The sequence below is a fragment of the Marmota monax genome, unplaced genomic scaffold (genome assembly GCF_021218885.2).
Source record: "Marmota monax isolate L192 unplaced genomic scaffold, Marmota_monax_Labrador192_F-V1.1 WCK01_AAM20220418_F8-fsc00264, whole genome shotgun sequence".
Lineage (NCBI taxonomy): Eukaryota > Metazoa > Chordata > Mammalia > Rodentia > Sciuridae > Marmota > Marmota monax.
In genome coordinates this window covers 389072-413512 of record NW_026693143.1, presented here as the reverse complement: position 1 = coordinate 413512, position 24441 = coordinate 389072, and the positions used below count along the sequence as shown (strand labels likewise).

Here is a 24441-nt window from a genome sequence, read left to right as displayed (position 1 = left end):
CCCGGGTAGGTTGGAGTGGGTGGATCTGGGCAGCTGGGATTACAGGTGGCTTATAGTACACTTTAATGTTCTAATATGTAAAAATATATCACAACTTGAAAAGTTTAGTAATTATCTGTGTATAATTGGTTTTCTTTGGAATCATATGTATATATATCTATATTGTCTTTAAAAGCATTCTGAAAATCAGGATAGCTTCCGCAGACGGCTAAAGAGATCCATGTCAGTGCTCCTGTCAGTGGTCAGGAGCTGGGATTAACTACGTGATAAGCATGAGTTGGTGGGTCAGGGTAGAGCTCAGTGGTAGAGCATTTGCCTAGCATGTGTGAGGCACTGGGTTTGATTCTTAGCACCACATATAAATATGTAAAATAAAGGTCCATTGACAACTTAAAAAAGAAAAAAGTTAAGAACCCTAGACAAAGCTGCTCTGTTAGTGAAGTTTGATTTCAGTTTTGCTTTATGGTGTTATGGCTTGAAACTAGGGCCTTGTGTATGCTAGGGGAGCACTACAGATTTAGTTTTTAAACTACAGACTATTGAGAATCATGAGTAGTGTGACTGCAGTGGCCTAATATAAGGAGGCTTAATGGTCAACAGTTGGAGAGAACTGCTGTTGCTAAGTACTTGTCCATCTGCTCTTTTTTTAAATTTTTTAACATTTATTCTGATTTGTTATACATGATGGCAGAATGCAATTCATTTTATATTATGCATGTAGAACACAATTTTTCAAGACACTGGTTATACACAAAGTATTTTCACACCATTCATGTCTTATATATGTACTTAGGGTAATGATGTCTAACTCATTCCACCATCATTCCTATCCCTCTTGCTCCCTCCTCTCTTTCCCCCTCCCTCCCCTTATATCCATCTGCTTTTGTCATGTGTCTACAACAAAATAGTCCTGAATGGCAATCATATTAGCTTCTGGTTCTTACCCACAACTCTCCCCCTTCCACTAGCTGTTTTAGGATACTTTTGCTAGGTTTAGAAATCCTCATACTGAAGCCCAGCTGCTAATATTGAAACTTCCAAGAATGTATAATTCGTTACCATGCTTATTTGTGTTGATCTAAATCATAGGACATCAAAATTCTCCAGACATCAGCAACAAATACAATTGCTGTTTTAGTGAGTTGCCATGTTATTGGGGAACACTCTAGATAAAGAAACAACATCCGTGACCACAGCTTCCCAGTCTGAATTGTGTTGGACAGCAGGAATTCTGTTTGATTCTGCTGAAATCTAATTAATAAATTTAGATTATTTGAGCTAAATGATTTTTGTGTCATAGTGGACCACAGATTGTAAAGACATACCGTTAGATACATGTAACACCAAATGTAATTGAATAAATATGGCTTTTAAGAAATATTATACTTAGATATAAGTTGATGGAAAGGCAGAGGGAAAACCTTCATAAAAAACCCTAATATCCAATTATATGAGGACAACTTTCTGTTTGAATCCTAAGGTCTTGCATATTTAAGATAAGTAATTTATGAGGATATGCACCAGGAACTATATGGCTCAGTTAAAAATGAAGAAGTTTCAAATACAGTGTGGTGAAAATGGTGAAGTCATTTTTATTTTCAGTGCTTTGACAAAATACCCCATAAAATTCAAAACTTCTACCATTATACAAAAATAGGTGTGTACAAGTGATATCTTCTGTCTTCATCACCAGTAGCAAATATATTAGGCAGAAACATGTAATTTCAGTAGCCTTAAATGAAAAGTGCAGGACACCGCAAGCTACACATTCAGCAGTATCATATCGGCAAAAGTTTAATCTTTTCACCCATTTGATAAATACACAAGGTTTATAATTTAATCATTTAAATTAACATTCCGCAAATATACATGTAATTTAGTGATTACTGTGCATGAATACATACACAATGCTTGTATGTACAAATTCCAGTTTGTTTTCATGTGCAAGAGATCTGATACAATCATAAGCTGTGTTTGTTTTGGTCCCATTAAATATTCACAATATAAAAGCACAAAAGAATCTTCGATTTACAAAAGAGAATTTGTTTAAAATCACTTCAACTTTTGATGTTTTTAAAGTATTATCTTCTCATACCACCATGAAATGTAGTAGTTGAACCTATAAGAGAAAAACAAGACATTTTGCATGATTTTAAATTAGATTGTTCTACATAAATTAGTTGGTATAGATAACAAAAAGATTACTCTTAACTCTCCATCAGAAAAAATGCCCTTTGTTCCTTAAACGTCTTATTCATAGTTCAACTGATTTTTAAAGAGATTTCAACTATATTTACAAGTCATGAAGAGTGGTTCTAAAGCAAGGAAGCGAGACTCATGCTAATATAAAATGTTCTAAAGGTTGAAGTTCTATATATTTTTAGTATATCCTAAAAAATATTTTGGTCTTCAGATTCTGGGTCATGTGAAATTTGGATGCTTAAAACAAAACAAACCTTTAACCAACAAACAGACTTCAACTATAATAATGAGAGTTTCCTAGTACTACAAGTTGCTTGTGTTAAACAGTGAATTTTTTGAATGAATGAAGAGATAACTACTAACTCAAAATAATCTGATATTAGTCCAGTTTGTGGGACTAGTAGGAAAAGAGAATCATTAATAAAAGTTTAAAAAAAAAAACTGTAAAAGTAGACTGAATACAATCAGTTAAACTAAAATGATTCAGAATCTCTGGATCAGAAGTGAACTAAAGGAAGACAGGGAAAAGAAGTTTTCTCATAATGAATAGAGAATCCACTTCTGTTATCAAGTATGATATTGATATTTTTGAGGAAAGAAAAGTAAAAGATCATTGTTAGGATTTTTTTTGGATCACTCTTAAAAGCACCACGCAGTAGTAGGGATAATGGTTGTACTAAGTGCTCAATCCTCTTCCTCACCAGTATCTGTAGGCCTCACCACTTTCTACCATGCATTACCTCAGAGCACCTTCCCACATTAGTCTTCAATCATGTGTTTTCTATGAGCAATCTACTGAATGAAGAGATAGTAGGGGAATTATTTGGGGGTGGGCAGGATTTGAGGTGATAAATCATGTCTTGAATACTCTAAAGTTAGTTGTGCTGCTGGTTACACAGTTTAAGCTTTAGCTAACTTGGTAAGTGAAGTAGATTTTATTCTAAACAATGAGGGTTAAGGAGTTTCAAAATGAGGAGAGCTGTGGGTCTAGCACTATGGCACTACCAATAAGTGGTTAAACTTAAGCACCTGTCTGTACAGTTCCAAGTCTTCTTTGTAGTGCCTCTAGCCGAGTGATATAATCTGCCAGGGCTCTATCAGGATCATAATTCTGAAGGTGAGAGCACGCTGTGGAACCAGGATTTAAATCAGCTAGGGTGCCTGGGGACCTAAGGATTAAAAGCAATGTACATGAACCAAATTACCCAGAAACAATGCAATCACATTACACACCTGCCTCCTCCCCCACCCCCGAAAGGCAGGCCACGTACATATTATATGATCTATATGCCCCATGCTTCTAAGTTTGGGATGGGAAAGAAATTGGTCTTCAATAAATTCAAAGAAGCTAGGGCTTCATGAAAATGCCAAGTATAAAACCTGTCAGTTTTTCAGTAAGTGTTGGATATGTAAAAATGCATCTGTCATGCAGACTAACATTTTCTCTAACGGCCAGGGACTTATCAATTTTAATCAACACTTTTTCCAGTGTCTAACTCTTGCATATAGTAAGCAACATTTGATCAGCTCTGTTTCCTTTAACCTTAGAAACCATTTACAAATTTAAAAACTAGCTTTGATTCTGGGCCATAGGTTAAACAAATTACAACTAAACATGTCCAACTGCCAGAGTGTCCATCTTTCTCTGTTAAATATTAATACATTTAATTCTTACCTATTTTGAAACGGTAAAAGGCACCTAGGAGAATCCAGATCTGATCTTGAGCGGTATGTTGTATGTCTTGGTTCTCCATCTAGCTCTAGTTCACCAGAAGAATGATAAAATGGGTCAGTCTTTTCAGCACCTTAATGTAATGCAAGATGTTAAGAAACAAAGCAAAACACAACAAAAACTAAAAACCAAGCCCTTGAACATTTCTACAAAACAGTATTATACCATGTGAATATAGTGTATTATACCATGCTGTCTTACTTAAAAGACCTCAATCTTAGGGTTTCTGAATGTGTTATCATTTGGGGGAAAAGATAATGTGGATAAGAAAAATTAGACTAATGTAACCAGATCCTTTATGACTCCACTCTCCTTTTATAGGAAAAAAATTGCAATCAAGATTTGCTAATTTTTGGTATGACACAGATAAAAATTTCTCAGTGCAAGCATTTATATTTCAAAATACTTTCATGGAAATTTCCCTTTTCTCTGCTGCTAAGCTGTTGGTAGAATATCTCCAGGTAGATTCTCTGTACTCTGTGCTCTCCTGCTTTTGACCTCATCCTTATATCCCAAATGTTCAAGCTCTAATGTTCTTTCTACTTCATTCTAGGTGTAGAGAGAAGGAATTTTAACTGTTCTTATTTTTATACAATGTAGTAGTAAACTCAAATGATTTGAGTATTATTAGATCATGAAAACTTCAAACCATAACCGTTTTACATGACTAATAGCTATTCTCTCTTGAACCCAGAGCCTTAAGTGCCCCTACTGGGTAATCTGGGACAAATACCATGTGTTTTCCAGTGCTAAATTTTTCATCTGTAAAGTGAGAATAATAGTAATTGTGATTACACCAAATTGGCAGAGTACATGAAAAAAGCAGGGCTTAGTGTAGACCAGTGCTCCATAAAAATCAGCAATTCTTACTCTCTTTAAAACAATGAAGTCCCTAACCTTGTTAGTTATAAGCTCCTTTATCTTTGGAAAACACTGGCTCCAGAATTTGCTATTTGGAAGATATTACATTTTCAGTAATTTTAGAGGGCTGTAAATGTAGAAAAATGCTATTTTGACTTTACCTGGATTCAGTTCAAAGCCATCCCTGTTAACATTGGTGGAACCAGAACCTGTGACTTGCTGCCACCGTTGAACCAAAATTTTCATTCTAAAAAAAAAGATTCCAAGATAAGACATCACAGCATAAAATACACCTTCTACAAAAATTATTTAAATATGAACACAGATAAGATTTCAACATAATCACAATTTCCTAATCCAAAACTATGTACATGTGCCTAGGTTGATGGCAAAATTAACTGGAACAGAAGAACACAGTTGTAAGCTCCCCTCACTTCATTTCCAAGGGGAAGCAGAGGTCTTTGGTGTTACCAGAATCAGGTTCTAGCTTTACGGATTAATGAGACAGGAAGAGATGGAGGGCAAAACTACACAGAAAGAAAGTAGCCGCAGGAAACAGAATAGTGGATGAAAGGCAGATGAGAGGAAAAAAGAATAGAAGGACCCATAAGAGGGAGCTGGAGGATGAGGGAGGCCATGTGACCAGGAACAAAAAACAATGCTGGCTTTAAATGAATGGGGGCATTAATGTCATCATATAGCTGCATTAGGTTTGCTGCATGGCCCATCTTGGCTTAGAGAGCTTTCTGGAGTGCCAGGGCTCTGTCAGGATCATAATTCTGAAGGTGAGAGCACGCTGTGGAACCAGTCTGTTTCAAGACTCAATTTTAAGAGAGTCAAAATATAAGTCTCCCCAAATTCCTCTAATCAAAATGACTGGCTAACTCCTGAGACTTCACATGAGTGTCTCCTAAGTTCTGTGCATATGGCCCTTCCCCAACAGAAAGTGAGCTGTCTTTGGATTTTAGGCAGGTATTACATCTTTTTCATCAATGTATCTGCCAGTGCTTATCCTTTGTTTGCCAGACACAAGGTGATGTTGGGAATGAGAAGTGGGAAAGGAGAAACTGGAGTGTGAGACTACAATAAGGAGAAGAGGCAGGCACGGTGGAAGACAAACAGGTTAGACCTGAGCTGCTTTTAGAGAGCCAGCATGGGTGCAATAGAGAGACCAGGCTAATTGTGCCTACTGAGTTTATAACCCCTCCTTGTCCCCTTTTTCTCATTTGTGAACTGACATTTGGAACTAAGGAAACTCAAGTTTCCAGTTTAAAAACACAGAAACAAAAGCAAAACTCATATTTTTCAGAAGAAAAAAAAAAAAAAAAAAGCAAAATCCTTTGAAGAAGCATCAAATGTGACCTGACAAGAACTACTTTAAGAAACAAAATTCCTTTGGGACTCTGCTGAGTTTCAGAGAAATAAAAAGGAGGGTATACATGGAGAAGCCTAAGTGTCTGAGTGATCTTTTAAAAATTTATTTTATTTTTTTAGTTGTAGATGGACACAAACCTTTATTTTTATGTGGTGCTGGGGATCAAACCCAGTGCCTCACACATGCTAGCCAAGCGCCCTACCACTGAGCCTCAGCCCCAGCCCCTGATTATCTTATCTACTAGTTAGATTAGAGGACAGTAGTGGTTCAGGACTACAAGGTAGTTTCAACCACATATGGAATGAATGCCAAAGTTCCTAGCTTGGAACTACTAGGAAAAGAGTGACAAAAGCACTAGCAGAATCCCTGAAGGCCAACCTTGGACCTGAATGCAGAGGTAGACCAGGGCTTTCCAGAGCTGGTTACAAAAACAGGTTATTTTAGTAGGAAAGGAAGACAGATGTGTGCCAGCCTAAGGTGTGATTTTTCAAAAAAACTTTTCCTTTTTATGATATCTCTTATGTCTATGTATGTATAAGCTAGTTCATAGGTCTATTCAAATTAAAAAATGACAATTGGACTGGATGTGCCAGCTTGAGTCACCAGCTGCATGTACCTAAGAAGGCCCTTTCCAAAGGGTATATTTACACAGTACAGAATAAAGAATCCCTGCTAAAAGGATGAAAACCCAGAGAGAAAGTTATATTTTAGGGATGGCAAAGAAATACTATACAAACTTTTTTTCCCTCCCTATGGTACTGGAGATTAAATCCAGAACCCCACTGAGCCATATCCCCAACCCTTTTTTGCTTTTTATTTTGACATAGTGTCTCAATAGGTTGCTGAGACTGGCCTCAAACTTGCAATGCTCCTGCCTTAGCCTTCTGAGTAGCTAGAATTACAGGACAAACATCCCTTTAGAGGGTCTCTGAATAAAATCAATTTTCTTTCAAGAACTTTACCGTGAAATTGCAATGGACACTCTGACAGCTGAACGAAATCTGGCTAAGCCCTTTGGGCGGCTGATGAACTCCAGATTGGTGAAGGCTGGCTGACCCCCCATCCGGGCAAGCAGCGTTATGGTGGCATCCTCACATTCTTGGAATTCGCCCAATAATTGCAGCAGGTATTTCTTCTGATAAATGAGAGCTTTACGAAAACTTTCTGCCCTCAAGTATTTACCATAAGTCCTCTACATTTAAAGAAGGGAAGAACATAAAGTCATTATTAAGAAGTCATTCAAATTGTTCTCTAGGGGATGATTATTACCTAGATTAAAAAAAAAAAAAAAGCAGTTGTAGGATGGCAGGTACTGTTTTTAGCTTCATCAGCAAAGTTGAAGGTTAATGTAACTTTAACCATTATAACTTTGCCACTTTGTAGTCAATGGTATGTAAATATTATAGTTATGATTTTAGTTTGAGTTTTTTAGCCCCTGTTCATGATATTATTGTAAATATTTTTGTCTTCCTATTATCATTTGTGTTTTCTTATGTATAGAGCTATCTTTTTCATCTGAGAATTTTTAAAGTTTCATGGAGCTATTTTATTATTGTGGTCACTCATCTATTTAGCTTTTTAAATAAGCCAATTATTCTGTTACTGTATGAGTCATAAATTTATGTTTATTCCATAATCAGAATAAATATTCCCAATACTTTTCTTTCTCTTCATTTTGGATTTTACATTAAGTGATTATGGTAGTTTGACTACAATATTAATCTCTACACATTAGAGAGGCTACTCCAAGGGCTTCCCATCTTAGGGCACAATGTTCTTACACTGACAGTAGCAGTATGTTTGTAAGGAATTGAAAAGACAACAGTACTGTTTCTCTATTGAGACAGAAACTGTGGGCGGAAGGACAACCAGCTCTGGGTGTTGACACCGTGATTGAGCTTAACCTGTTACCAGTCCTCCCAGAAGAGGCATGCCTCTTCACAAACCTTCTGTGACATGCTAGAGACCTTGCAATCATAACACACTGAATGGCCTCCGGAGACAACCTGAGCGCCACCCACATTTCTTTAGTCTGTTTGAGTAAGGGCAGAGAGATGAAAAAAGGCAAAAAATGGAGGACTATCATTAAAAGGAAGATGTCACCTACCTTTAGTGAGGTATTTTCAGAATCAGTGTTCAGATTCTGAAGTAAAGTGTTATTTCTCAGTTCAGCTTTCAGTTTATATACTTCAGCTTCCGTTTTTTTTAAGGTTTTCTGAAGAGCTGATTTTTCTCTGTTCCATATTTCTTTTTCAGAAGCAATAATGGCTTCAAGGTTGGCATCACCACAGAATAAAAACCTAGAAGACTGAAGAGACAACAGCCCACTTATATAATTTCCTGCCCTTGTTGGTGGTACCAGGGCTTGAACCCAGAGGCACTCTACCACTTTAATCATGTCCCTAGCCCTTTATATTTTGTTTTGAGACAGGGTCTAAGATGCTGAGGTTGGCCTCAAACTTGTAATCCTCTTGCCTCAGTCTCTGAATTACTAGCATCATAGGTGTGTGCCACAGTGCCCAACTACTTACATAAAGAACATATCTCTGAAGAAAAAGCTGAATTAAAGATATTAAAAGTATCCCTATCATGGATATCTAGTCTTAGTTTCCATCCTCAAAGTCAATCTCAGCTGGTATTAAAAAATATTTACTCACTCCAAGTATATGGTCATTTTGCTGAGTAGATTAGCTTTACTCCTAAAAGTCCTTGGTGAAAGCCTAGCCACAGAAAAGGTTTATCAGATCTAGCAGAGCTTTTACTAAAAATGTTGAGAGACTTAAGAGATGGACATGGGGATCCAAATGTGGAGCCCTTACTAGAGAAATGGAGATAAAAAAGAAAAAAAATAACCCAGTACGAAGAAGGGAAGTGGTTTCCTATTGAAGCCATGAAAAGATGTTATCATCCATTTGACTGTATGCTTGTCTTACCGTTTCTTCCTATTTTTATACTGGGTAATTATAGAAACCAGCAATTTATTCTGTAGGTTTAAAAAAAAAATGGAAATATTTAAATTCTCAGAGTGGTTTATCAAACTGAAATATATAATTTCAAAGCATCTTCCACTTGAGTCATAAACACAGTAAGTGGTAAATAATGAAGACAACAGTGAGGATTCACGTTGAACATTTCTCTACACATGTCTGCTGACAGTCAATACTGTATCTGTCTTTGGAGATTCATAGACATAGATTGGATTATGACTTCAGGTCAGTTTTCTCAGAGTCTGGTACAGAGACGGCTCCCTCAACAAAATAATGGCTATTAATATTACAGTCATCCCTATAAAAATTTCCACAGATCCTCCTACACAACTGACCTGATGCTTTTACATTCAGGGTTAAGAACCAAAATTAGATAGCAGAAACTGTAACTTGGCACTACTTCTGAAAATGACGTACATAATCTCCACCAGTTCCTGTCTGTTGACAGCGCTTCAACTGCTCTTCCATCTTCACGACCACATTCCTCAAATTATTCTTTTCTTCAGTCAGTTGGCTGATATATCCCGTCAGTTCAGTATTTTGTCTGAGTAGTCTTTCAGTCAATGAACACCCAGAAGTACCTGGTAATACTAAGGTAGGCTGAGAAAATAAAATGGATGTAAGATCACACAAGCACAAATATATGTGAAAGTGTGACGAGGCACTGAGAGCAATAGATTTCACAAACTGTTGCTTGGTTAAATCATAGAAATTTAGCAAGCAAGAAAAAAATCTAGTAAACAGAAGGAAAGGCACATATAAAAGCTCAAAGGTTTATGCAAGAGTATATTGCTTTTAGGGAGCTGTAAATTGCTTGGTAAGGCTAGAGAGTAAAAGCTGCTTCACTTATGAATAACAGACATAAATGAGGGCAATGCAGAGTCTTTGTGAGCCATGAAAGGCTTTCAGCAGGAGCTTGCCACAAACAAAGTTCCTTTGGTAGCCATGTTCACAGTAAAGTAAATTAGGGTAGATACAATGTCCAAGTGTTAGGCAAACTCCTCGAGAGACAAAGAGAGAGAGAGACAGAGAGAGAGAGAGAGAGAGAGAGAGAGAAAGAAGAAGAAGGAGGAGGAGGAGGAGGAGGAGGAGGAGGGGGAAGGGGAGGGGGGGAGAGAAGTTTTTAATATTTATTTTTTTAGTTTTCAGTGGACACAACATCTTTATTTTATTTTTATGTGGTGCTGAGGATTGAACCCAGCGCCCCGCGCATGCCAGGGAAGCGCGTTACCGCTTGAGCCACATCCCCAGCCCTGGGCAAATGGGATGGATATTTAAGGAGGTAGAAGACATAGAACTTAGTGACTGCTTAGATGTACAGGTCAAGGGTGAAGGAAAACAGTGCATGGTGACTTGGGTTTTATACTGGGTGATGCCAATGACCAGAAAGGGGGTCTAGGGCATGAGGGAGAAAGGGAAGATGATGTTCAATTTGGAATGTGCCTGGGAATTTCCTAAGACACTATGGGGTATATTTCTTCTTCTTTTTTTTAATATTTATTTTTTAGTTGTAGTTGGACACAATACCTTTGTTTTATTATTTTTATGTGGTGCTGAGGATTGAACACAGGGCCTTGCACAGCGCTAGGCGAGTGCTCCTCTACTGAGCCACAACCCCAGCCCTGGGGTATACTTCTTAAAGAAAAGGTGTTAATCATTAAATGAACTTGGAGTCCAGGTCAAAGGTCTATAATGGAGCTACTGTCTACTTGACAATAATCTTCATGAGGGTAAGATTTCTGTTAAATTTGTTCATTGTATCCCTAGGACTTAGTATAGAACATGGCATATAGTAGGTGCTCAATATAAAATATATTATCACTTGCTAAGTCTAGTGAGCACTCAGGCTATGGGAATGATAAAAATATGAATAGATAAAAACATGAAAAATGATAGAAGAGGAACATATGAAAGAAACCGATAAAGAAGCAGATGAAAGAATACTGATTTAAAAGGCAAGGAAAGAGAAGGGTTCAAGAAGGTGGAAGACACTGAAAATGTCAAATTCTACAAAGTCAAGAAAGAAAGGGAGTGAGGAGATTTATCAGATTAGTCACTTGTGAAGACACTGGTAGGATTCTGCAGGTGGTTTTATGGAGTGGTGAGGGTACATCTCAGACTGCTCTTTCAAAAAGCCTGGTCTCTTAAAAAGAGGCCAATGTAACTTGGCAAATGTTATATTTAAAATTTAATAAAAGATCAAAATGCTTATATAGCATATACTGCCAGTTTCAAATGATTCATATATATTTTTTTAAGATGTTGATGGACGTTTATTTTATTCATTCATTTACATGCTGTGCTGAGAATCGAACCCAGTGCCTTACATATGCTAGGCAAGCTCTCTACCACTGAGCCACAACTTCAGGCCCATGATTCATAATTTCTATTAAATCTTTGCTCTTTATATTTTACAAAGAGTTTTAATTGAAAATCTTACCTCTTCACCTGGTTGGTGAGTTAATTTCTGTAATTGTAAAGTAATTTCATCAATAGTTTCCTGTGCCCAAATGAAAGCTTCATCATCTGCTGTTTCAAACTGTAGTCTTCAAAGAAAAGACAACGTCAATACAGACCTCCTCAGGGATGCTTACTAACACAAACACCACAGATTAGGGGACACACTGCTTTGCTTATCACTTGTTCCTTAGGCTAAGTGTTCTCTTTTCCTGGGTTAAGTGTTAAGGTATTTTCAGACATATGGGCTATTTTTAAAGAATGATGTTTCCTAATGTAAATATGCATCATCTTTAAAATTTTAATTCTCTACTCTTGGCTACCTATTCATAAGGGACAGAGTCTACCTAGCCTGTCTAAGAATGCCATTTCTGAAGATAAGACAGAAAAGTCTAACCTATTAGAGGCTTTCTGGGCTAGATGGTGCAGTTTTGAAGCCACAAGTTGAAGCTTTTGTCTGAGCATTTCTATTTCATGGTTATAACCAGTTTCTCCTCCATTCATTTCAGGGTAATTTGATTCTTTTGTCTCTCCTTCTATTTTCTGTTGAAGAACCCAATTCCTTGTTCGATCATTAGTTAAGCTCCAGGTGGTTGGCTGGTGATTTTGGATAAAACAAAACAATAATTATAAACATATAGTGTTTCATATTCTTTCTTAAGAGGGAGCACAATTATTGTTTATATTCCAAATAAGGTTTATAGAATTAATTTTGAATAATTTTCACTTAACTATTTAAATACTTTAATCAATATCAAAAGTTTTTGCTCAAGGGGCAAGTAACTTGCTCAAATAACTTAAAATATATTTAAAAAGAAACAAAGTGTCAATTTACCGCATTAAGATTCTGATATAGAATTCGTCTACTTCGTTTTTCTTCTCGTTCTAGTTCTTGTGTCTGGAATTCCAGCATAATTCCCTGCAATCGCTTTCCTTCAAGGTCTAACTTATAAACTTGTTGCCTCTTCTCCTCCAGCTGGCGCTGAAGATCTTCAACTTTGGACTGGAGCTCACGCATTTTTTTCTGCCCCTCAGTATTGGCCTCCTGTTCTGTCTGCAATGTCTTCCTGTGAACCTGTCTATCTTTTTCCATTTGCTGTCTCATTTGCAAAGAATCCAGTTTGTATTTTTCAGTTTCATTTAACAACTCTACTATACGACGGTGTTTTTCCTCCAGCTGTTTCTGTAGCTCTATAAGTAGGTCATCTGAGGGTAATGATGACCGAAGCTGCCCACTACTGTCACTGCTATGTAGCTGTGCATGGAACTGCCGTTCCCTATCTAGAATACTACTCATTTCTTGAATACGAATTTTTTCAGACTCAAGAAGTACTTGAAGCTCCAAGTTTCGGCCTTGTACTTCTGATAATTGGGCATCATATAGCATTCTCTGTGATTCTGTTTTCTGCTGTGATTCATTTAGTAGTTGTCTCTGTTCTTCCAAAAGTAGGTTTAGTTGAATATTTCTCTGTTTTTGATCCTCAAGTGAAAATTTCAAGTCCTTGTGAGAGAAAAATCAAATAACTTAAAAACTTAAAAATCAAATAACTTCATTAAAAATGTTTTGTAGTGGCTGGGAATGTAGCTCAGTTGTGGAATACTTGCCTTGCATATACAAGGCTCAGGGTTCGATCCCCAGCATCCCCCACTCCCCCCCCAAAAAAGCTTTGTAAATACATGATTACACCTTTATTAATATTAAATTGGTAGTATTTGGTAATAGAAAATACAACTTTTGTTCAGTTTATTAAATTTTCTCTCATTTGTGGAAGGAGACAGGAGGAGAGGGGGCAGGGGGGAAGGAATCTCATGAAAACAGAAAGAAGACCAGTAGAAGAAAGGCATCAAGATGGAGAGAGAAAGGGAGGCCATAGAGAAGTACTGGGGAATGAAATCTAATCAATTATGCTCTGTTCATGTACATATATAACACAATGAATCTCACTTTTACATGCAATTATAATGTACTAATTAAAAAAAAAATAAAAGAAGGCAGACCAGTAGAGGAAGGGAATCAGAGGAGAAGAGGTGGATGAAAGGGGAGCTACTGGGGAATAAGACTGATCAAATTATGTTATGTTCATGTACAAATGTGGCATAATGAATCTCACTATTGTTGTTACAATGCACCCCTCCTTCCCCCCAAAAAAGCTTGGTAAAATAATAACACTTTTAATCTTAAATATTAATCTTACATAGTTAAATATGAAGCAGGGAACATTTCTCCAAATGTGTTTTTGCTTCACAGTTTCACTATATTAATAGTGTTTTTTTATTGTTAAGTACTTCTGTATGAATAAGTTTCTGAGAAAGCCTAATGTTGTTCTTTTTTTAGTTTTTTAAAAATATATTTATATATATTTATAGGTGGACACAATACCTTTGTTTTATTTTTTTTATGTGGTGCTGATGATCGAATCCAGTGCCTCACGCATGCTAGGTGAGCACTCTACTACATGAGCCCCAGCCCCAGCTCCAGCCCCCAATGTTCATTTTAAATATTCTTGAAGTGTAATAGAAGGGCTCCTGGTACCAGGAAAGTATTCTTTTTATCCAAAACTACTTTAGTATTAAACCGACACAACTGCCCTATTTATCAAAATGTGTGTGTACTAATTCATATCCCCAAAATATGGTGCAGCAGAGCAATCTGTCTGCTTCCTCGGATGTAACAAAAATTTATCGTACCATTAACATTTCCTCATAATTCAGTTTAGATAACACTACAACAATATTCAACACATACAAGAGTCTAACGTTGTCATTTTTTTAAAAATATTTTTTTAGTTGTAGAGGGACACAATACCTTTATTTTATTTATTTATTTTTACGTGGTGCTGAGGTTTGAACCCAGTGCCCCACACGTGCTAGGCAAGCGCTCTACCACTGAGCCACAATCCCAGCGATTAAGGTTGACATTTTAGAGAAAAATCTCAAGAGTTTAGATTTTCAAAAAATAGAAGGGCAAAGAGAATACCTCAAGTTGTTCTTTATCTCTCTCTTCACTGCGTCCCAATTTGGCTTTTTCCTTCTCTAAGGCCCACTGGAGCTCTCTTGATTTTTTCTGTTCACTTGCTAGTGTATCATTAAGCAAACGTAGTTCATCTGTCTTGTCTTTTACTTCCAATCTAAATAAAATGAATAAATGAACTTTCATAAAACTATTCTATGTATTGAGAGAAACAGGCAACATTTTCACTAAAGGGCTGAGGCACATTATAAACTACCTAATAGAAAAATATAAACTATTTAGAGATTAAGGATTAACTGTGGTTTATTTCAAATTACCTGTTCCTAGTAGTACAACTACCATTATTTACCACTGTAACAATTATCCAATCTGTTTCTAGAAAAGAATATTAACAAAACATTTCCCTTGTCTTTTACTGAACATGGGAATTGTCATGCATTTTTACAAACGAAATACCTTAGTATTTATACCAACAAATATATCCTTTTCATAAGCGTTATATCTTCAAATACTGTGTATTTTAGCTAACTAAATTCTGAAACACATTGAGATCATAAAGGTTAAGTTCATATTGGCTGGAGGTAAAACAAAGATCACAAGTATATCTTATACAAGTCTCAAATAGAACTGAGGGCCACAATACAGATTGGGCCAAAACAATCTTAAACTTATAATTTGGAAAAATTGGGGATTTTCACCCTCTACTGTAGTTTTTTCCTATAAATAACAAAATCACATGCTACTTAAATAACATGTATTTTATTTTTATAATATCTGCATAATATTTATGACAAAAGTACTCCAATTCCTTCACTAATACACGTTTATAATAAGGAAGTGTGGTATACCTGAATGCTTCTAGTTCCTTTAGATGCTTATGCTGTGCCTTGAGTGTTGTTTCAAGTTCCAATTCCGTTTGTGCAAGTTCATTTTTTAGTTCAGCAACTACCATTTTTTCTGAACTCAGGTGTTCTTGAAGTTCACTTGCTTTGTCTTTCATATTGCTGAGCTCCACTTGCATCTCCAGAATTTGAGACTGCTTCTGCTGCATAGTATATTCCAAAAGTTCTAAAGAAAAAATGATCAATATTTATAATTTAACCTAGTAACTCCTATTTGGTTTATAAATATTTTATTGATAAGAACTGATTTGTAACATAGGAGATAACTGCAAAGCAATCATGAAAGGATTACAGTCCCCAAAGTTTAATACAAATAAACTTTATGCATGTTTTCCTCATAGTGGTAGTGGCCAAGATTTCAGAAGTATTTATGAAAATGATAAAAGTTTAACAACAGGGGCTGGGGTTGTGGCTCAGTGGTAGAGCGCTTGCCTAGCATGCATGAGGCACTGGGTTTTATCCTCAGCACTACATAAATGTAAAAACAAAGATAATGTGTCCACCTGAAACTAAAAAATATAAAAAAATAAAAAAATTTCTTTATTTATTAATTTTAGTTGTAGATGGACACAATACTTTTATTTATTTATTTTTATGTGGTGCTGGGGATTGAACCCAGTGCCTCACACAGTTAGCCACAACTCCAGCCCTCCAAGAACTTTTGAAAATCACACATAGTACTTGTAGGAGATATTCATGTATCTATGACTATAATGGTTGGCACTGTTTGCTTCTATTGTTCAGCCTCTCTTTGCAGACAGTCCTTAGGAACTTTACTTTTATAATTGTTCCAGAAATAGAAGTCCAAACTCCAGTTGAGATCTTGTTTTTTTCAATAAAAACGAACCAAACCCTCCATAATACACATTTGTTACAATGAAAACAAACTCAAGAATTTAAATCTCGGCTAGGTGTGGTGGTCAAGCCTGTAATCCTAGTGGCGCAGGAGGATCATGAGTTCAAAGCCAGCCTCAGGAATGGTGAGGTGCTAAGCAACTCAGTGAGACTCTGTCTTTACATAAAATATAAAAGAGGGCTCAGTGGTTGAGTTCAGTCCCTGAACTAAAATCTTATACATGTTAAGTAAAAACAGGTTACAAAATAAGCATCAGGATCCTGTTTTTATGACAAAAAATATACTTATGTACATATGGACATTGAAAAGGTCTGTAGACATATTTACTTGGGTGTTAAATAGTCATTATTTTAGGATTTATGTGACTCAAGATGTGATTTTTACTCTCTTGTTTTTTCTATTCCACCATAAATATGTAACATTACATATTTAATAAGAAAAGTTTTTACTTAAAATTCTAGCAAAGTTCATCAACAGACATTACAATTAGTAAGAATGATATTACAAGAAGGACATAACATTGACTTTAGATGATAATCATGTTAATTTAGCTTTTAAAACGATTTCTTAGGGGTAGAGGTTAATAATTTACACATATAAACATGAATCTACAGAGATACTCATTAAGACTTCAATAGCATTCTATATAAACAATATTAATTACCTCTAAAACTTTTCAATTAAGCCTTTGTCTACAGGGATATGTTTAACTTATTATACCTGTTTTCTCTGAAGAATTTTAACATGATTCAGCTTTTCAATGACAAATTTTGAGCTTGTGTGGTGATTTTAAAGTCTGCAAAAGCACAGGTGTTTCTATCATCACTACATGAAACAGTTACTAAAGATGCATGTGTCCTCAATAGATGAGAATTTAATAATGATTTCCATTTACAGTTAAATTAAATAGACTTTTATCAGAAAGTGGGGAAAAGATCCAAGCAAGCATATCACAAAAACAATAATCCAAATAGTTGATAATCATATGAAAAAGCACTAAGCCACTTGAATAATTAAAATCAATTAAAATTACAATTATGTACTGCACGCCAAACAGATTGGCAGCAAAGGTCTAACAATACTGGAAAGTTGGCAAAGTTGTATATAACACAACTCACATATACTTCTAGTGCATGCACAAATTGACAAAACTACATTTTTTTAAAAAGATTTATTTTTTAGTTGTAGTTGGACACAATATCTTTATTTTATTTATTTTTATGTGGTGCTGAGGATCAAATCCAGGGCCTCCAATGTGCTAGGTGAGTACTCTACCTGTGAGCCACAACCGCAGCCCCTAACAAAACTACTCTTTAAAATCGTTTGGTGTTCTCTAATAAATTTAAAGATATGAATTCTATGACCCAGCAATTTCACTCCTACAAAGACATAAGTACAATTGCATCAGAAACACTTTGCAACAGTGTCCACAACAGCAATGACTCTAATAGCTAAAAAGCAGAAACAATCCAAATCTAATCAACCACAGAATGAAATATAAGTTGTAGAATATCCAAACAAGAGAATTCTACATGGTAACAAAAATGAACTATAGATAAATGCAGTAAGTTGGGATAATTCAGGAAGGTGACAGAAGCAAGACATAAAATATACAGATAAAGTTCAAAAATAGAAAAACTTTAAACATATATGATTTTGGAATATATAAATTAGTAATAAAACTAAAGAAAAATCAGGATAACCTCTAAGTTACTAAAGAGGGGGCTTCAGAATGTTCTACTTCTTAACACAAGCAATGTCTCCTCCATAGACATTCATATAATAATGTCATACTGGGGCTGGAGTTATGTCTCAGCAGTAGAGTGCTCGCCTATCATGTGTGAGGCCCTGGGTTCAATCCTCAGCACCACATAAAAATAAATAAATTTTTTTTAAAAAAGGTATTAAGTCCAACAACTAAAAAATAAATATTAAAAAAATAAAAAAATAATGTCATACTGAAGAGTTGAATTGTTCACTTTTCTGTATGTTGTTATAGTTAAATTTTTAAAAAGAGGGATTAAAAAAGAAATGGCTACTTTCATTATGGATTTCCTTTTCCTTTAGGTAGTTATCTTCTAGTATGTAAAACACCTTTCTTAATGTACAGCTTTAAGAGAGTTCAACATCTCTAGCAATTAGAGAAATGCAAATCAAAACTATTCTAAGATTTTATCTCACTCCTGTCAGAATGGCAATCAATCATCAAGAATAGGCAACAACAAATGTTGGTGAGGATGTGGTGGAAAAGGCATACTCATACATTGCTGGAGGGACTGCAAATTGGTGCAACCACTATGGAAAGCAGTTTGGAGATTCCTCAGAAAACTGGGAATGGAACCACCCTTTGACCCAGCTATCCCATTCCTTGGTTTATATACCCAAAGGATTTAAAATCAGCATACTATAGTGATGCAGCTGTATCAATGTTTATAGCAGTTCAATTCACAATAGCTTATCTATGGAACCAACCTAGGTGTCAATCAACAGATGAATGGATAAAGAAAATGTGGTATATATACTCAATGGAATATTACTCAGAGCTTTAAAGGAGAGTGAAATTATGGCATTTGCCAGAAAATGGTTGGAGTAGGAGAATATCATGGTAAGCAAAATAAGCCAATCCCATAAAACTAAAGGCCAAATGTTTTCTCTAATTTGTGAATGCTAATTCACAATAAGGTGGGGGGTAGTAGGGAAGAATAGGATTACCTTAGATTAGGTAGAGGGAAGTGATGGGAGAAGAGGGGAGGGAATGTAGGGATAGGAAAGATAGTAGAATGAAACAGATATTATTACTGTATGTATATATGTGACTACATGACCAATATGATTCTTCAACATGTATACTCAGAAAAATGAGAAATTATATCCCATCTATTCATGATATATCAAAGTACATAAATGCATTCTACTGTCATGTATAACTAATCAAAACAAACAAACAAAAAAAGAGACCATGAAATTAATTTGTTTAACTTGGTCAAGGTAAGGCTACTGTATTTAAAATTAGATACAGTTGTTTAAAATCAATTTGACAATCCTCTAGCCACTACAGTAATTAATATAATTAATGTTATGAAAATGAGAAATCAATACCACTAAAAGGAAATGTTTTAACTGAGTAATAATAATGTAAAGTGAAATATTTTCACCCATTTGTGTAATTATATGAGTCTGTTTTGTAACATACCTAGGTTTGGTTTATCATTTTCTTGTTCTCTTTTCAAGGTCATTTTCTTGTCATTAATTTGAGCACGTAGTACTTCAATTTCAGATAATAAGCTTCTTCTGTCTATTTTTTGGAGATATTCTATAGCTGCTTGATATTCAATACCCTTTTTGTAACAAAGGAAAAGAAAAAATCAAGTGAAGAGAGTTGTAAAGATAATAAAATTAACAACCAGAAGTCTGAAGAATAAATGAACTACACATGCAAAAGTTTTTTTCTTTTAAAAATTTCATTATTTTTGTCTAAAATGTGGGAGGATTTCTTGCAGAAAGATGCTTCTTTACCTCTAAATACTGTAGTGTACTTCCTAAAAATAAGAGCATTCTTTTACATAACTGCAGTATAATGATCAAAAGAGTAATTAACTTATCATAATATTATCTGGTATAGAGAGTTTTTTCAAATTTTGCCAAAAGTTCTTTAAGAAAAAAAAAGTGATTCATAAGTATTCCTTTGTCTTTCGTGATCTTAAATTTTTTGAAGAGTACAGACAGGTTATTTTGTTGCATGTCCATTAATTTAAAAAAAACTTTTTTGGACTAATGTAAGTCAAAGTACTTGAGGGGTTCAGCCAGCTTTCCCCAATAATAGCTTATATAATCAGAGCACATTATCAAAACTAAGAAACTGACATGGATAAAATTCTATTTAAACTACAGGTTTTAATAAAATTTCATTTGTTTACATGTACTCATTTTTTCTCTTGGCATACAGTACTATGAAATTTCATCACTTGAACAGGTTCATATATATGTACCACAATAAGGATAAAAATTATTTTAATCACCACAGAGACTACTCTGTAGTCCTACCCTCTTCTCCCTAACCCTAACCTCTGGCAACTACTGATGTGTTCTCTATCACTATAATTTTGTCATTTTTAGAAGTTACATAACACACAGGAAGTTTAGGGTACTGATTGTTCCTTTTTTAATTGTTGAATAGTATTTCATTGTATGAATATATCACAGTTTCTCCATCTATTCACTTACTGGAGGACATCTGGGTTGTTTCAAGTATTTGGTTATTACAAAGAAAATTACTGTGAACATTCATAAATAGGTTCATAAATAGGCACAAGTTTTCATTTCTGTTGATTAAATATCTACACGTGTGACTGCTAGGCTGTGTAACAGATGTACGTTTACCTTTACAAGACACTGCCGGATTTAGTTTCCAGAGTAGCAGTCCTGCTTTACACTGCCTACCAGCAATGTATGTGACATGAAGTTTCTCTCCCTCTTTACCAGCATTTGGTGGTGTCACTATTTTTTATTTTGCCCAGTCTAATAGATGCATGGTGGCCTCAGTTAGTTTTGGTCTCATATTTTCCCAAGTGGATTCTGATTATGCATTTCATAGAAGTACAACAAATTAATTCCTTCGTATTAGGAAGTACTCGATGTCTTTTTTTCCCCATTACTGGTAATATTGATTCTGATCATTTGGGTGGGGTTTGCAAGGTTTCTCCAGTGTAAAGTTACTGTTTTTCCTTTTGTAGTTAAAAATGATCTTTTAGGGATTTTACTTTTCTTATCAACTTTTTCACATTAGTTTTAGCATCCACTGTTGATTATTGCTGAATTGATCATTACTATATTGTTGAATAAAGTATGATCTTATAATTCCTTTGTTCCTTCTACATTTAATAGCTGGCATTCAACTATGATAATATATATCCATCTACATGAGCTCATGAATTCTTATTTTACTCTTAACTTTAAAATCTGTCACTTTCATTTTGTTTGATCTTTTAATTTTCTAACTTTGGCCAGTGAGGGAACCTTCAACAGGCTTCTGTGACCTTCTGACATATTCCCTTATTTCTTTGAATAATTCTTTACATGCTGGCAAAATGAGGGATTCCAGGTTTACCTTATTGTCTTCCTACTCTATTCTTGGAATCACCAGATTCAAAAGGATTCCTAATTCTTTTTAACGGATAACGTATTTAAAAAACCAAGTCCTGGGTACTAAGTATTGTGAGAAGATTAAAAAAATTTTTTTGTTTTAGTTGTAGTTGGACACAAAACCTTTAATTAATTAATTTATTTATATGTGGTGCTAAGGATCTAACCCAGCACTGTACACTGAGTTGCAACCCCAGCCCTACTGATTTGATTCTGTTGTAGGTCTTTTCAGGTATTCTATTTCTTCCAGCATGAATTTTGATAAGTGATTTTTTTTTTTAAATTTCATCTCAATTTTTTTATTTGTATAAATAAAATAATTTATAATATTTTGTTATTTTATTTGTTACATGTTTAATTATGATCTCATCTTCATTTATAACATTTAAAAATCATAATGAATTCTCCAGAAAAGATTTTCTTATTTAGCATTTTCAAGGAACAAATTTTTTTTTTTTTTTTAAAGAGAGAGTGAGAGAGGAGAGAGAGAGAGAGAGAGAATTTTAATATTTATTTTTTAGTTATCGGCGGATACAACATCTTTGTTTTGTATGTGGTGCTGAGGATCGAACCCGGGCCGCACGCATGCCAGGCGAGCGCGCTACCACTTGAGCCACATCCCCAGCCCCAAGGAACAAATTTTTAATGTTTTATCTTCTATATTGTACTGGTTATATATTTCATTAATGTTTTTTACTTTATTATAGTTAATCCTCATTATTAACGGATCCTGTGTTTTCAGATTTGTCTACTTGATAAAAAGTTTTTGTAACCCTCAAATCAATACTTGTATTGCTTTGTCAGACATAGTTAGAGTAGTAAAAAATTTAAATTTCCTCATGCACATGTTCCTGGCTGAGTTAAACAAGGGCATACTCTACCTTTGTATTTTAGCTCTCATATTGTACACAAATGTCCTGTTTAGTAACTTGTTTTTCCATATTGTGCTTTTTATTTGTGATTTCGTGGTTTTAAATGGCCCACAAGTGAAGGGCTTGGTGTTCTTAAGTGCAAGAAATCTGTGACATGCTTTAAGGAGAAAAGTGTGTTAGATAAGCTTCTGTATGATTGCTCTTGGCCATGTTAAACATTAATGAATAATATACAACACAGAAGGTATCTTTTTTCTTTTTTTAATGGCACTGAGTACTGAGCCCAGGGCCAAGAGTATGCTACGCAAGCATTCTACCACTGGGATACATCTCTTCTCCCCTCCCCATATAAGATTTCTTTAAACAGAACCACACAGAAAATAAGATCATGTATTGACTGGTTGATGAAAATATTGTGATTGAGGCTTGCAGTAACCTATTCCTGTATTTACTGTGGGAAATATAACTACTGCAAATAATGAGAAGTGACTGTATCTTATTCCTTCTCTTTTCTTTAGGTTTTACTCCTCTTTCTAACTTTCCAAGTTTGAGGACTATCTCATTAATTTTAAGTTTTTCTTACTTTCTAATATAAGACAAAAGGTAATGTTCTTCTCCTAAATACTCTTAGTGGCCCCTGTTAAAAATGCTAATCTTCATACTTAAATTAAGACTCTAAAACAAATCAGCAACTGATTTTCTTATTACTATTAAAAATAGTATTCTTTAAAATAAAATTTTGTTTTGATACCTGTTCTTGTATTCGCTGTTCCAAACACTTTAATAATCCAACTGCATCTTTAGTGCCTAGAGCTGTCAGTTCAGTCTGAAATGCAGCTAGCAAAACATTGTGCTCCTTTAAGAAAACATGTTGGAGAGCAAGTAGAAATTCCCCTCGCCAGTCCGGGAGGCTCTCATGAGATTGAGAATTATCATAAACCTAGCAGAGTACGAATAACAAAAGTTAGGTTTCAAATAAGCATGTTTTAAAAACATTCTACTAACCAAAATAGGTATTTAAAAGAACGTATGTATTTTTGAGTCTGAAAATACATACAATAATTTATGTGAAAATTCATATAAAAAAGAATTTAATTTACAAAGTTCATTATTGTCATTAAAAATAACAATGCTACATAGAATATAATATTCTTTGGGTACCTCAGATTCCCTTTGCACTTGTATTTTGGTAATTAAATCCTTAAGAGATGAGATGATATTAAGGTAAGCTCTTCTCTCTTTTAGCCAAAATTCTGAAATCTGTTGAATAGAATGATCTTCTCTATCACCACATGGTGACTCAGTGAGAGAAAGCACCTGCATGCCCTCATTATGAACAGCTCTCAGTAATCCCTAGAAACCAAAATCCAAAAGCCAAAGTTATGACAACTTCTCCAAATACTGAAAAAATGAGAGCTACAAAGACAAATAAATATTAAGCAATATAGCATTATGAAGCAAAATAGATTTAGAAAAGCAACTGCAGAAAAGAAATTCCAGGCACCTTTACTAAATGCCTTCTTCCTGTGGAGAGCTAAGTCAATTGCAATAGATGGTCTATGATTTCCATAGCTTTCATCTCTAAGTTCCTTCAGTTTAGCTAATATACTCTTCCTAGATTTAATGATTAGCCATTGATTTAACCAAAAGAAATACTGTGGGAAAAACTTCCATTCCTTGAGACTGCTTTTATAATTTTGGCAAACAAAAACACCAATAATAAAAATTATTTTTTTAAATCTTCATAACATAATTATTTAATATATTGTATTTTATTATTTGTGGAATATGGAAATAAAATGAAATAGATTCTCATGGATTTTTTTTTTCTTTTAAGTCATTTATTTTAGCCTGTTTTCATTTGAAGCATGAGGTGAGTGCCACCCTTTGCTTCTATTTGATGGGGTGGACTGTACTAGACATTGTTTGAGCAACCAGGGATGGTACTTCCAACATCCTTTTTCCTCAATATCTAGTTAACAGAGAATTGACAAAAAGATCTGGTCACTAATCCTGGAAGAAAGGAGGGAGTGGAGGGCAGAATATTTTCTCCCTCTCTCTCTCCCTTCCTTCGATCTTTCTTG

General features: G+C 34.9%; 1 protein-coding gene across 11 annotated transcripts in view; it reads right to left on the bottom strand.

The window, feature by feature from the left end:
* Window positions 1-1567: 1567 nt before the first annotated feature.
* Akap9 (A-kinase anchoring protein 9) overlaps window positions 1568-24441 on the bottom strand; it is a 137303-nt gene continuing 114429 nt past the window's right edge. For 10 of the 11 annotated variants that reach the window (XM_058582873.1, XM_058582879.1, XM_058582880.1 and 7 more), the window contains 15 exons: window positions 23519-23710; window positions 23109-23297; window positions 19537-19681; window positions 15434-15653; window positions 14592-14742; window positions 12450-13115; window positions 12012-12211; window positions 11598-11703; window positions 9575-9757; window positions 8278-8478; window positions 7133-7362; window positions 4957-5042; window positions 3878-4007; window positions 3232-3371; window positions 1568-2119 (listed from right to left, as the gene is read on the bottom strand). In XM_058582873.1, the coding sequence (XP_058438856.1) occupies window positions 2082-2119; window positions 3232-3371; window positions 3878-4007; window positions 4957-5042; window positions 7133-7362; window positions 8278-8478; window positions 9575-9757; window positions 11598-11703; window positions 12012-12211; window positions 12450-13115; window positions 14592-14742; window positions 15434-15653; window positions 19537-19681; window positions 23109-23297; window positions 23519-23710 (2877 nt within the window). In that variant the 3' untranslated portion in view covers window positions 1568-2081. The remainder of the gene's footprint in view (window positions 2120-3231; window positions 3372-3877; window positions 4008-4956; window positions 5043-7132; window positions 7363-8277; window positions 8479-9574; window positions 9758-11597; window positions 11704-12011; window positions 12212-12449; window positions 13116-14591; window positions 14743-15433; window positions 15654-19536; window positions 19682-23108; window positions 23298-23518; window positions 23711-24441) is intronic. The other variant, XM_058582874.1, reaches the window with a different exon arrangement.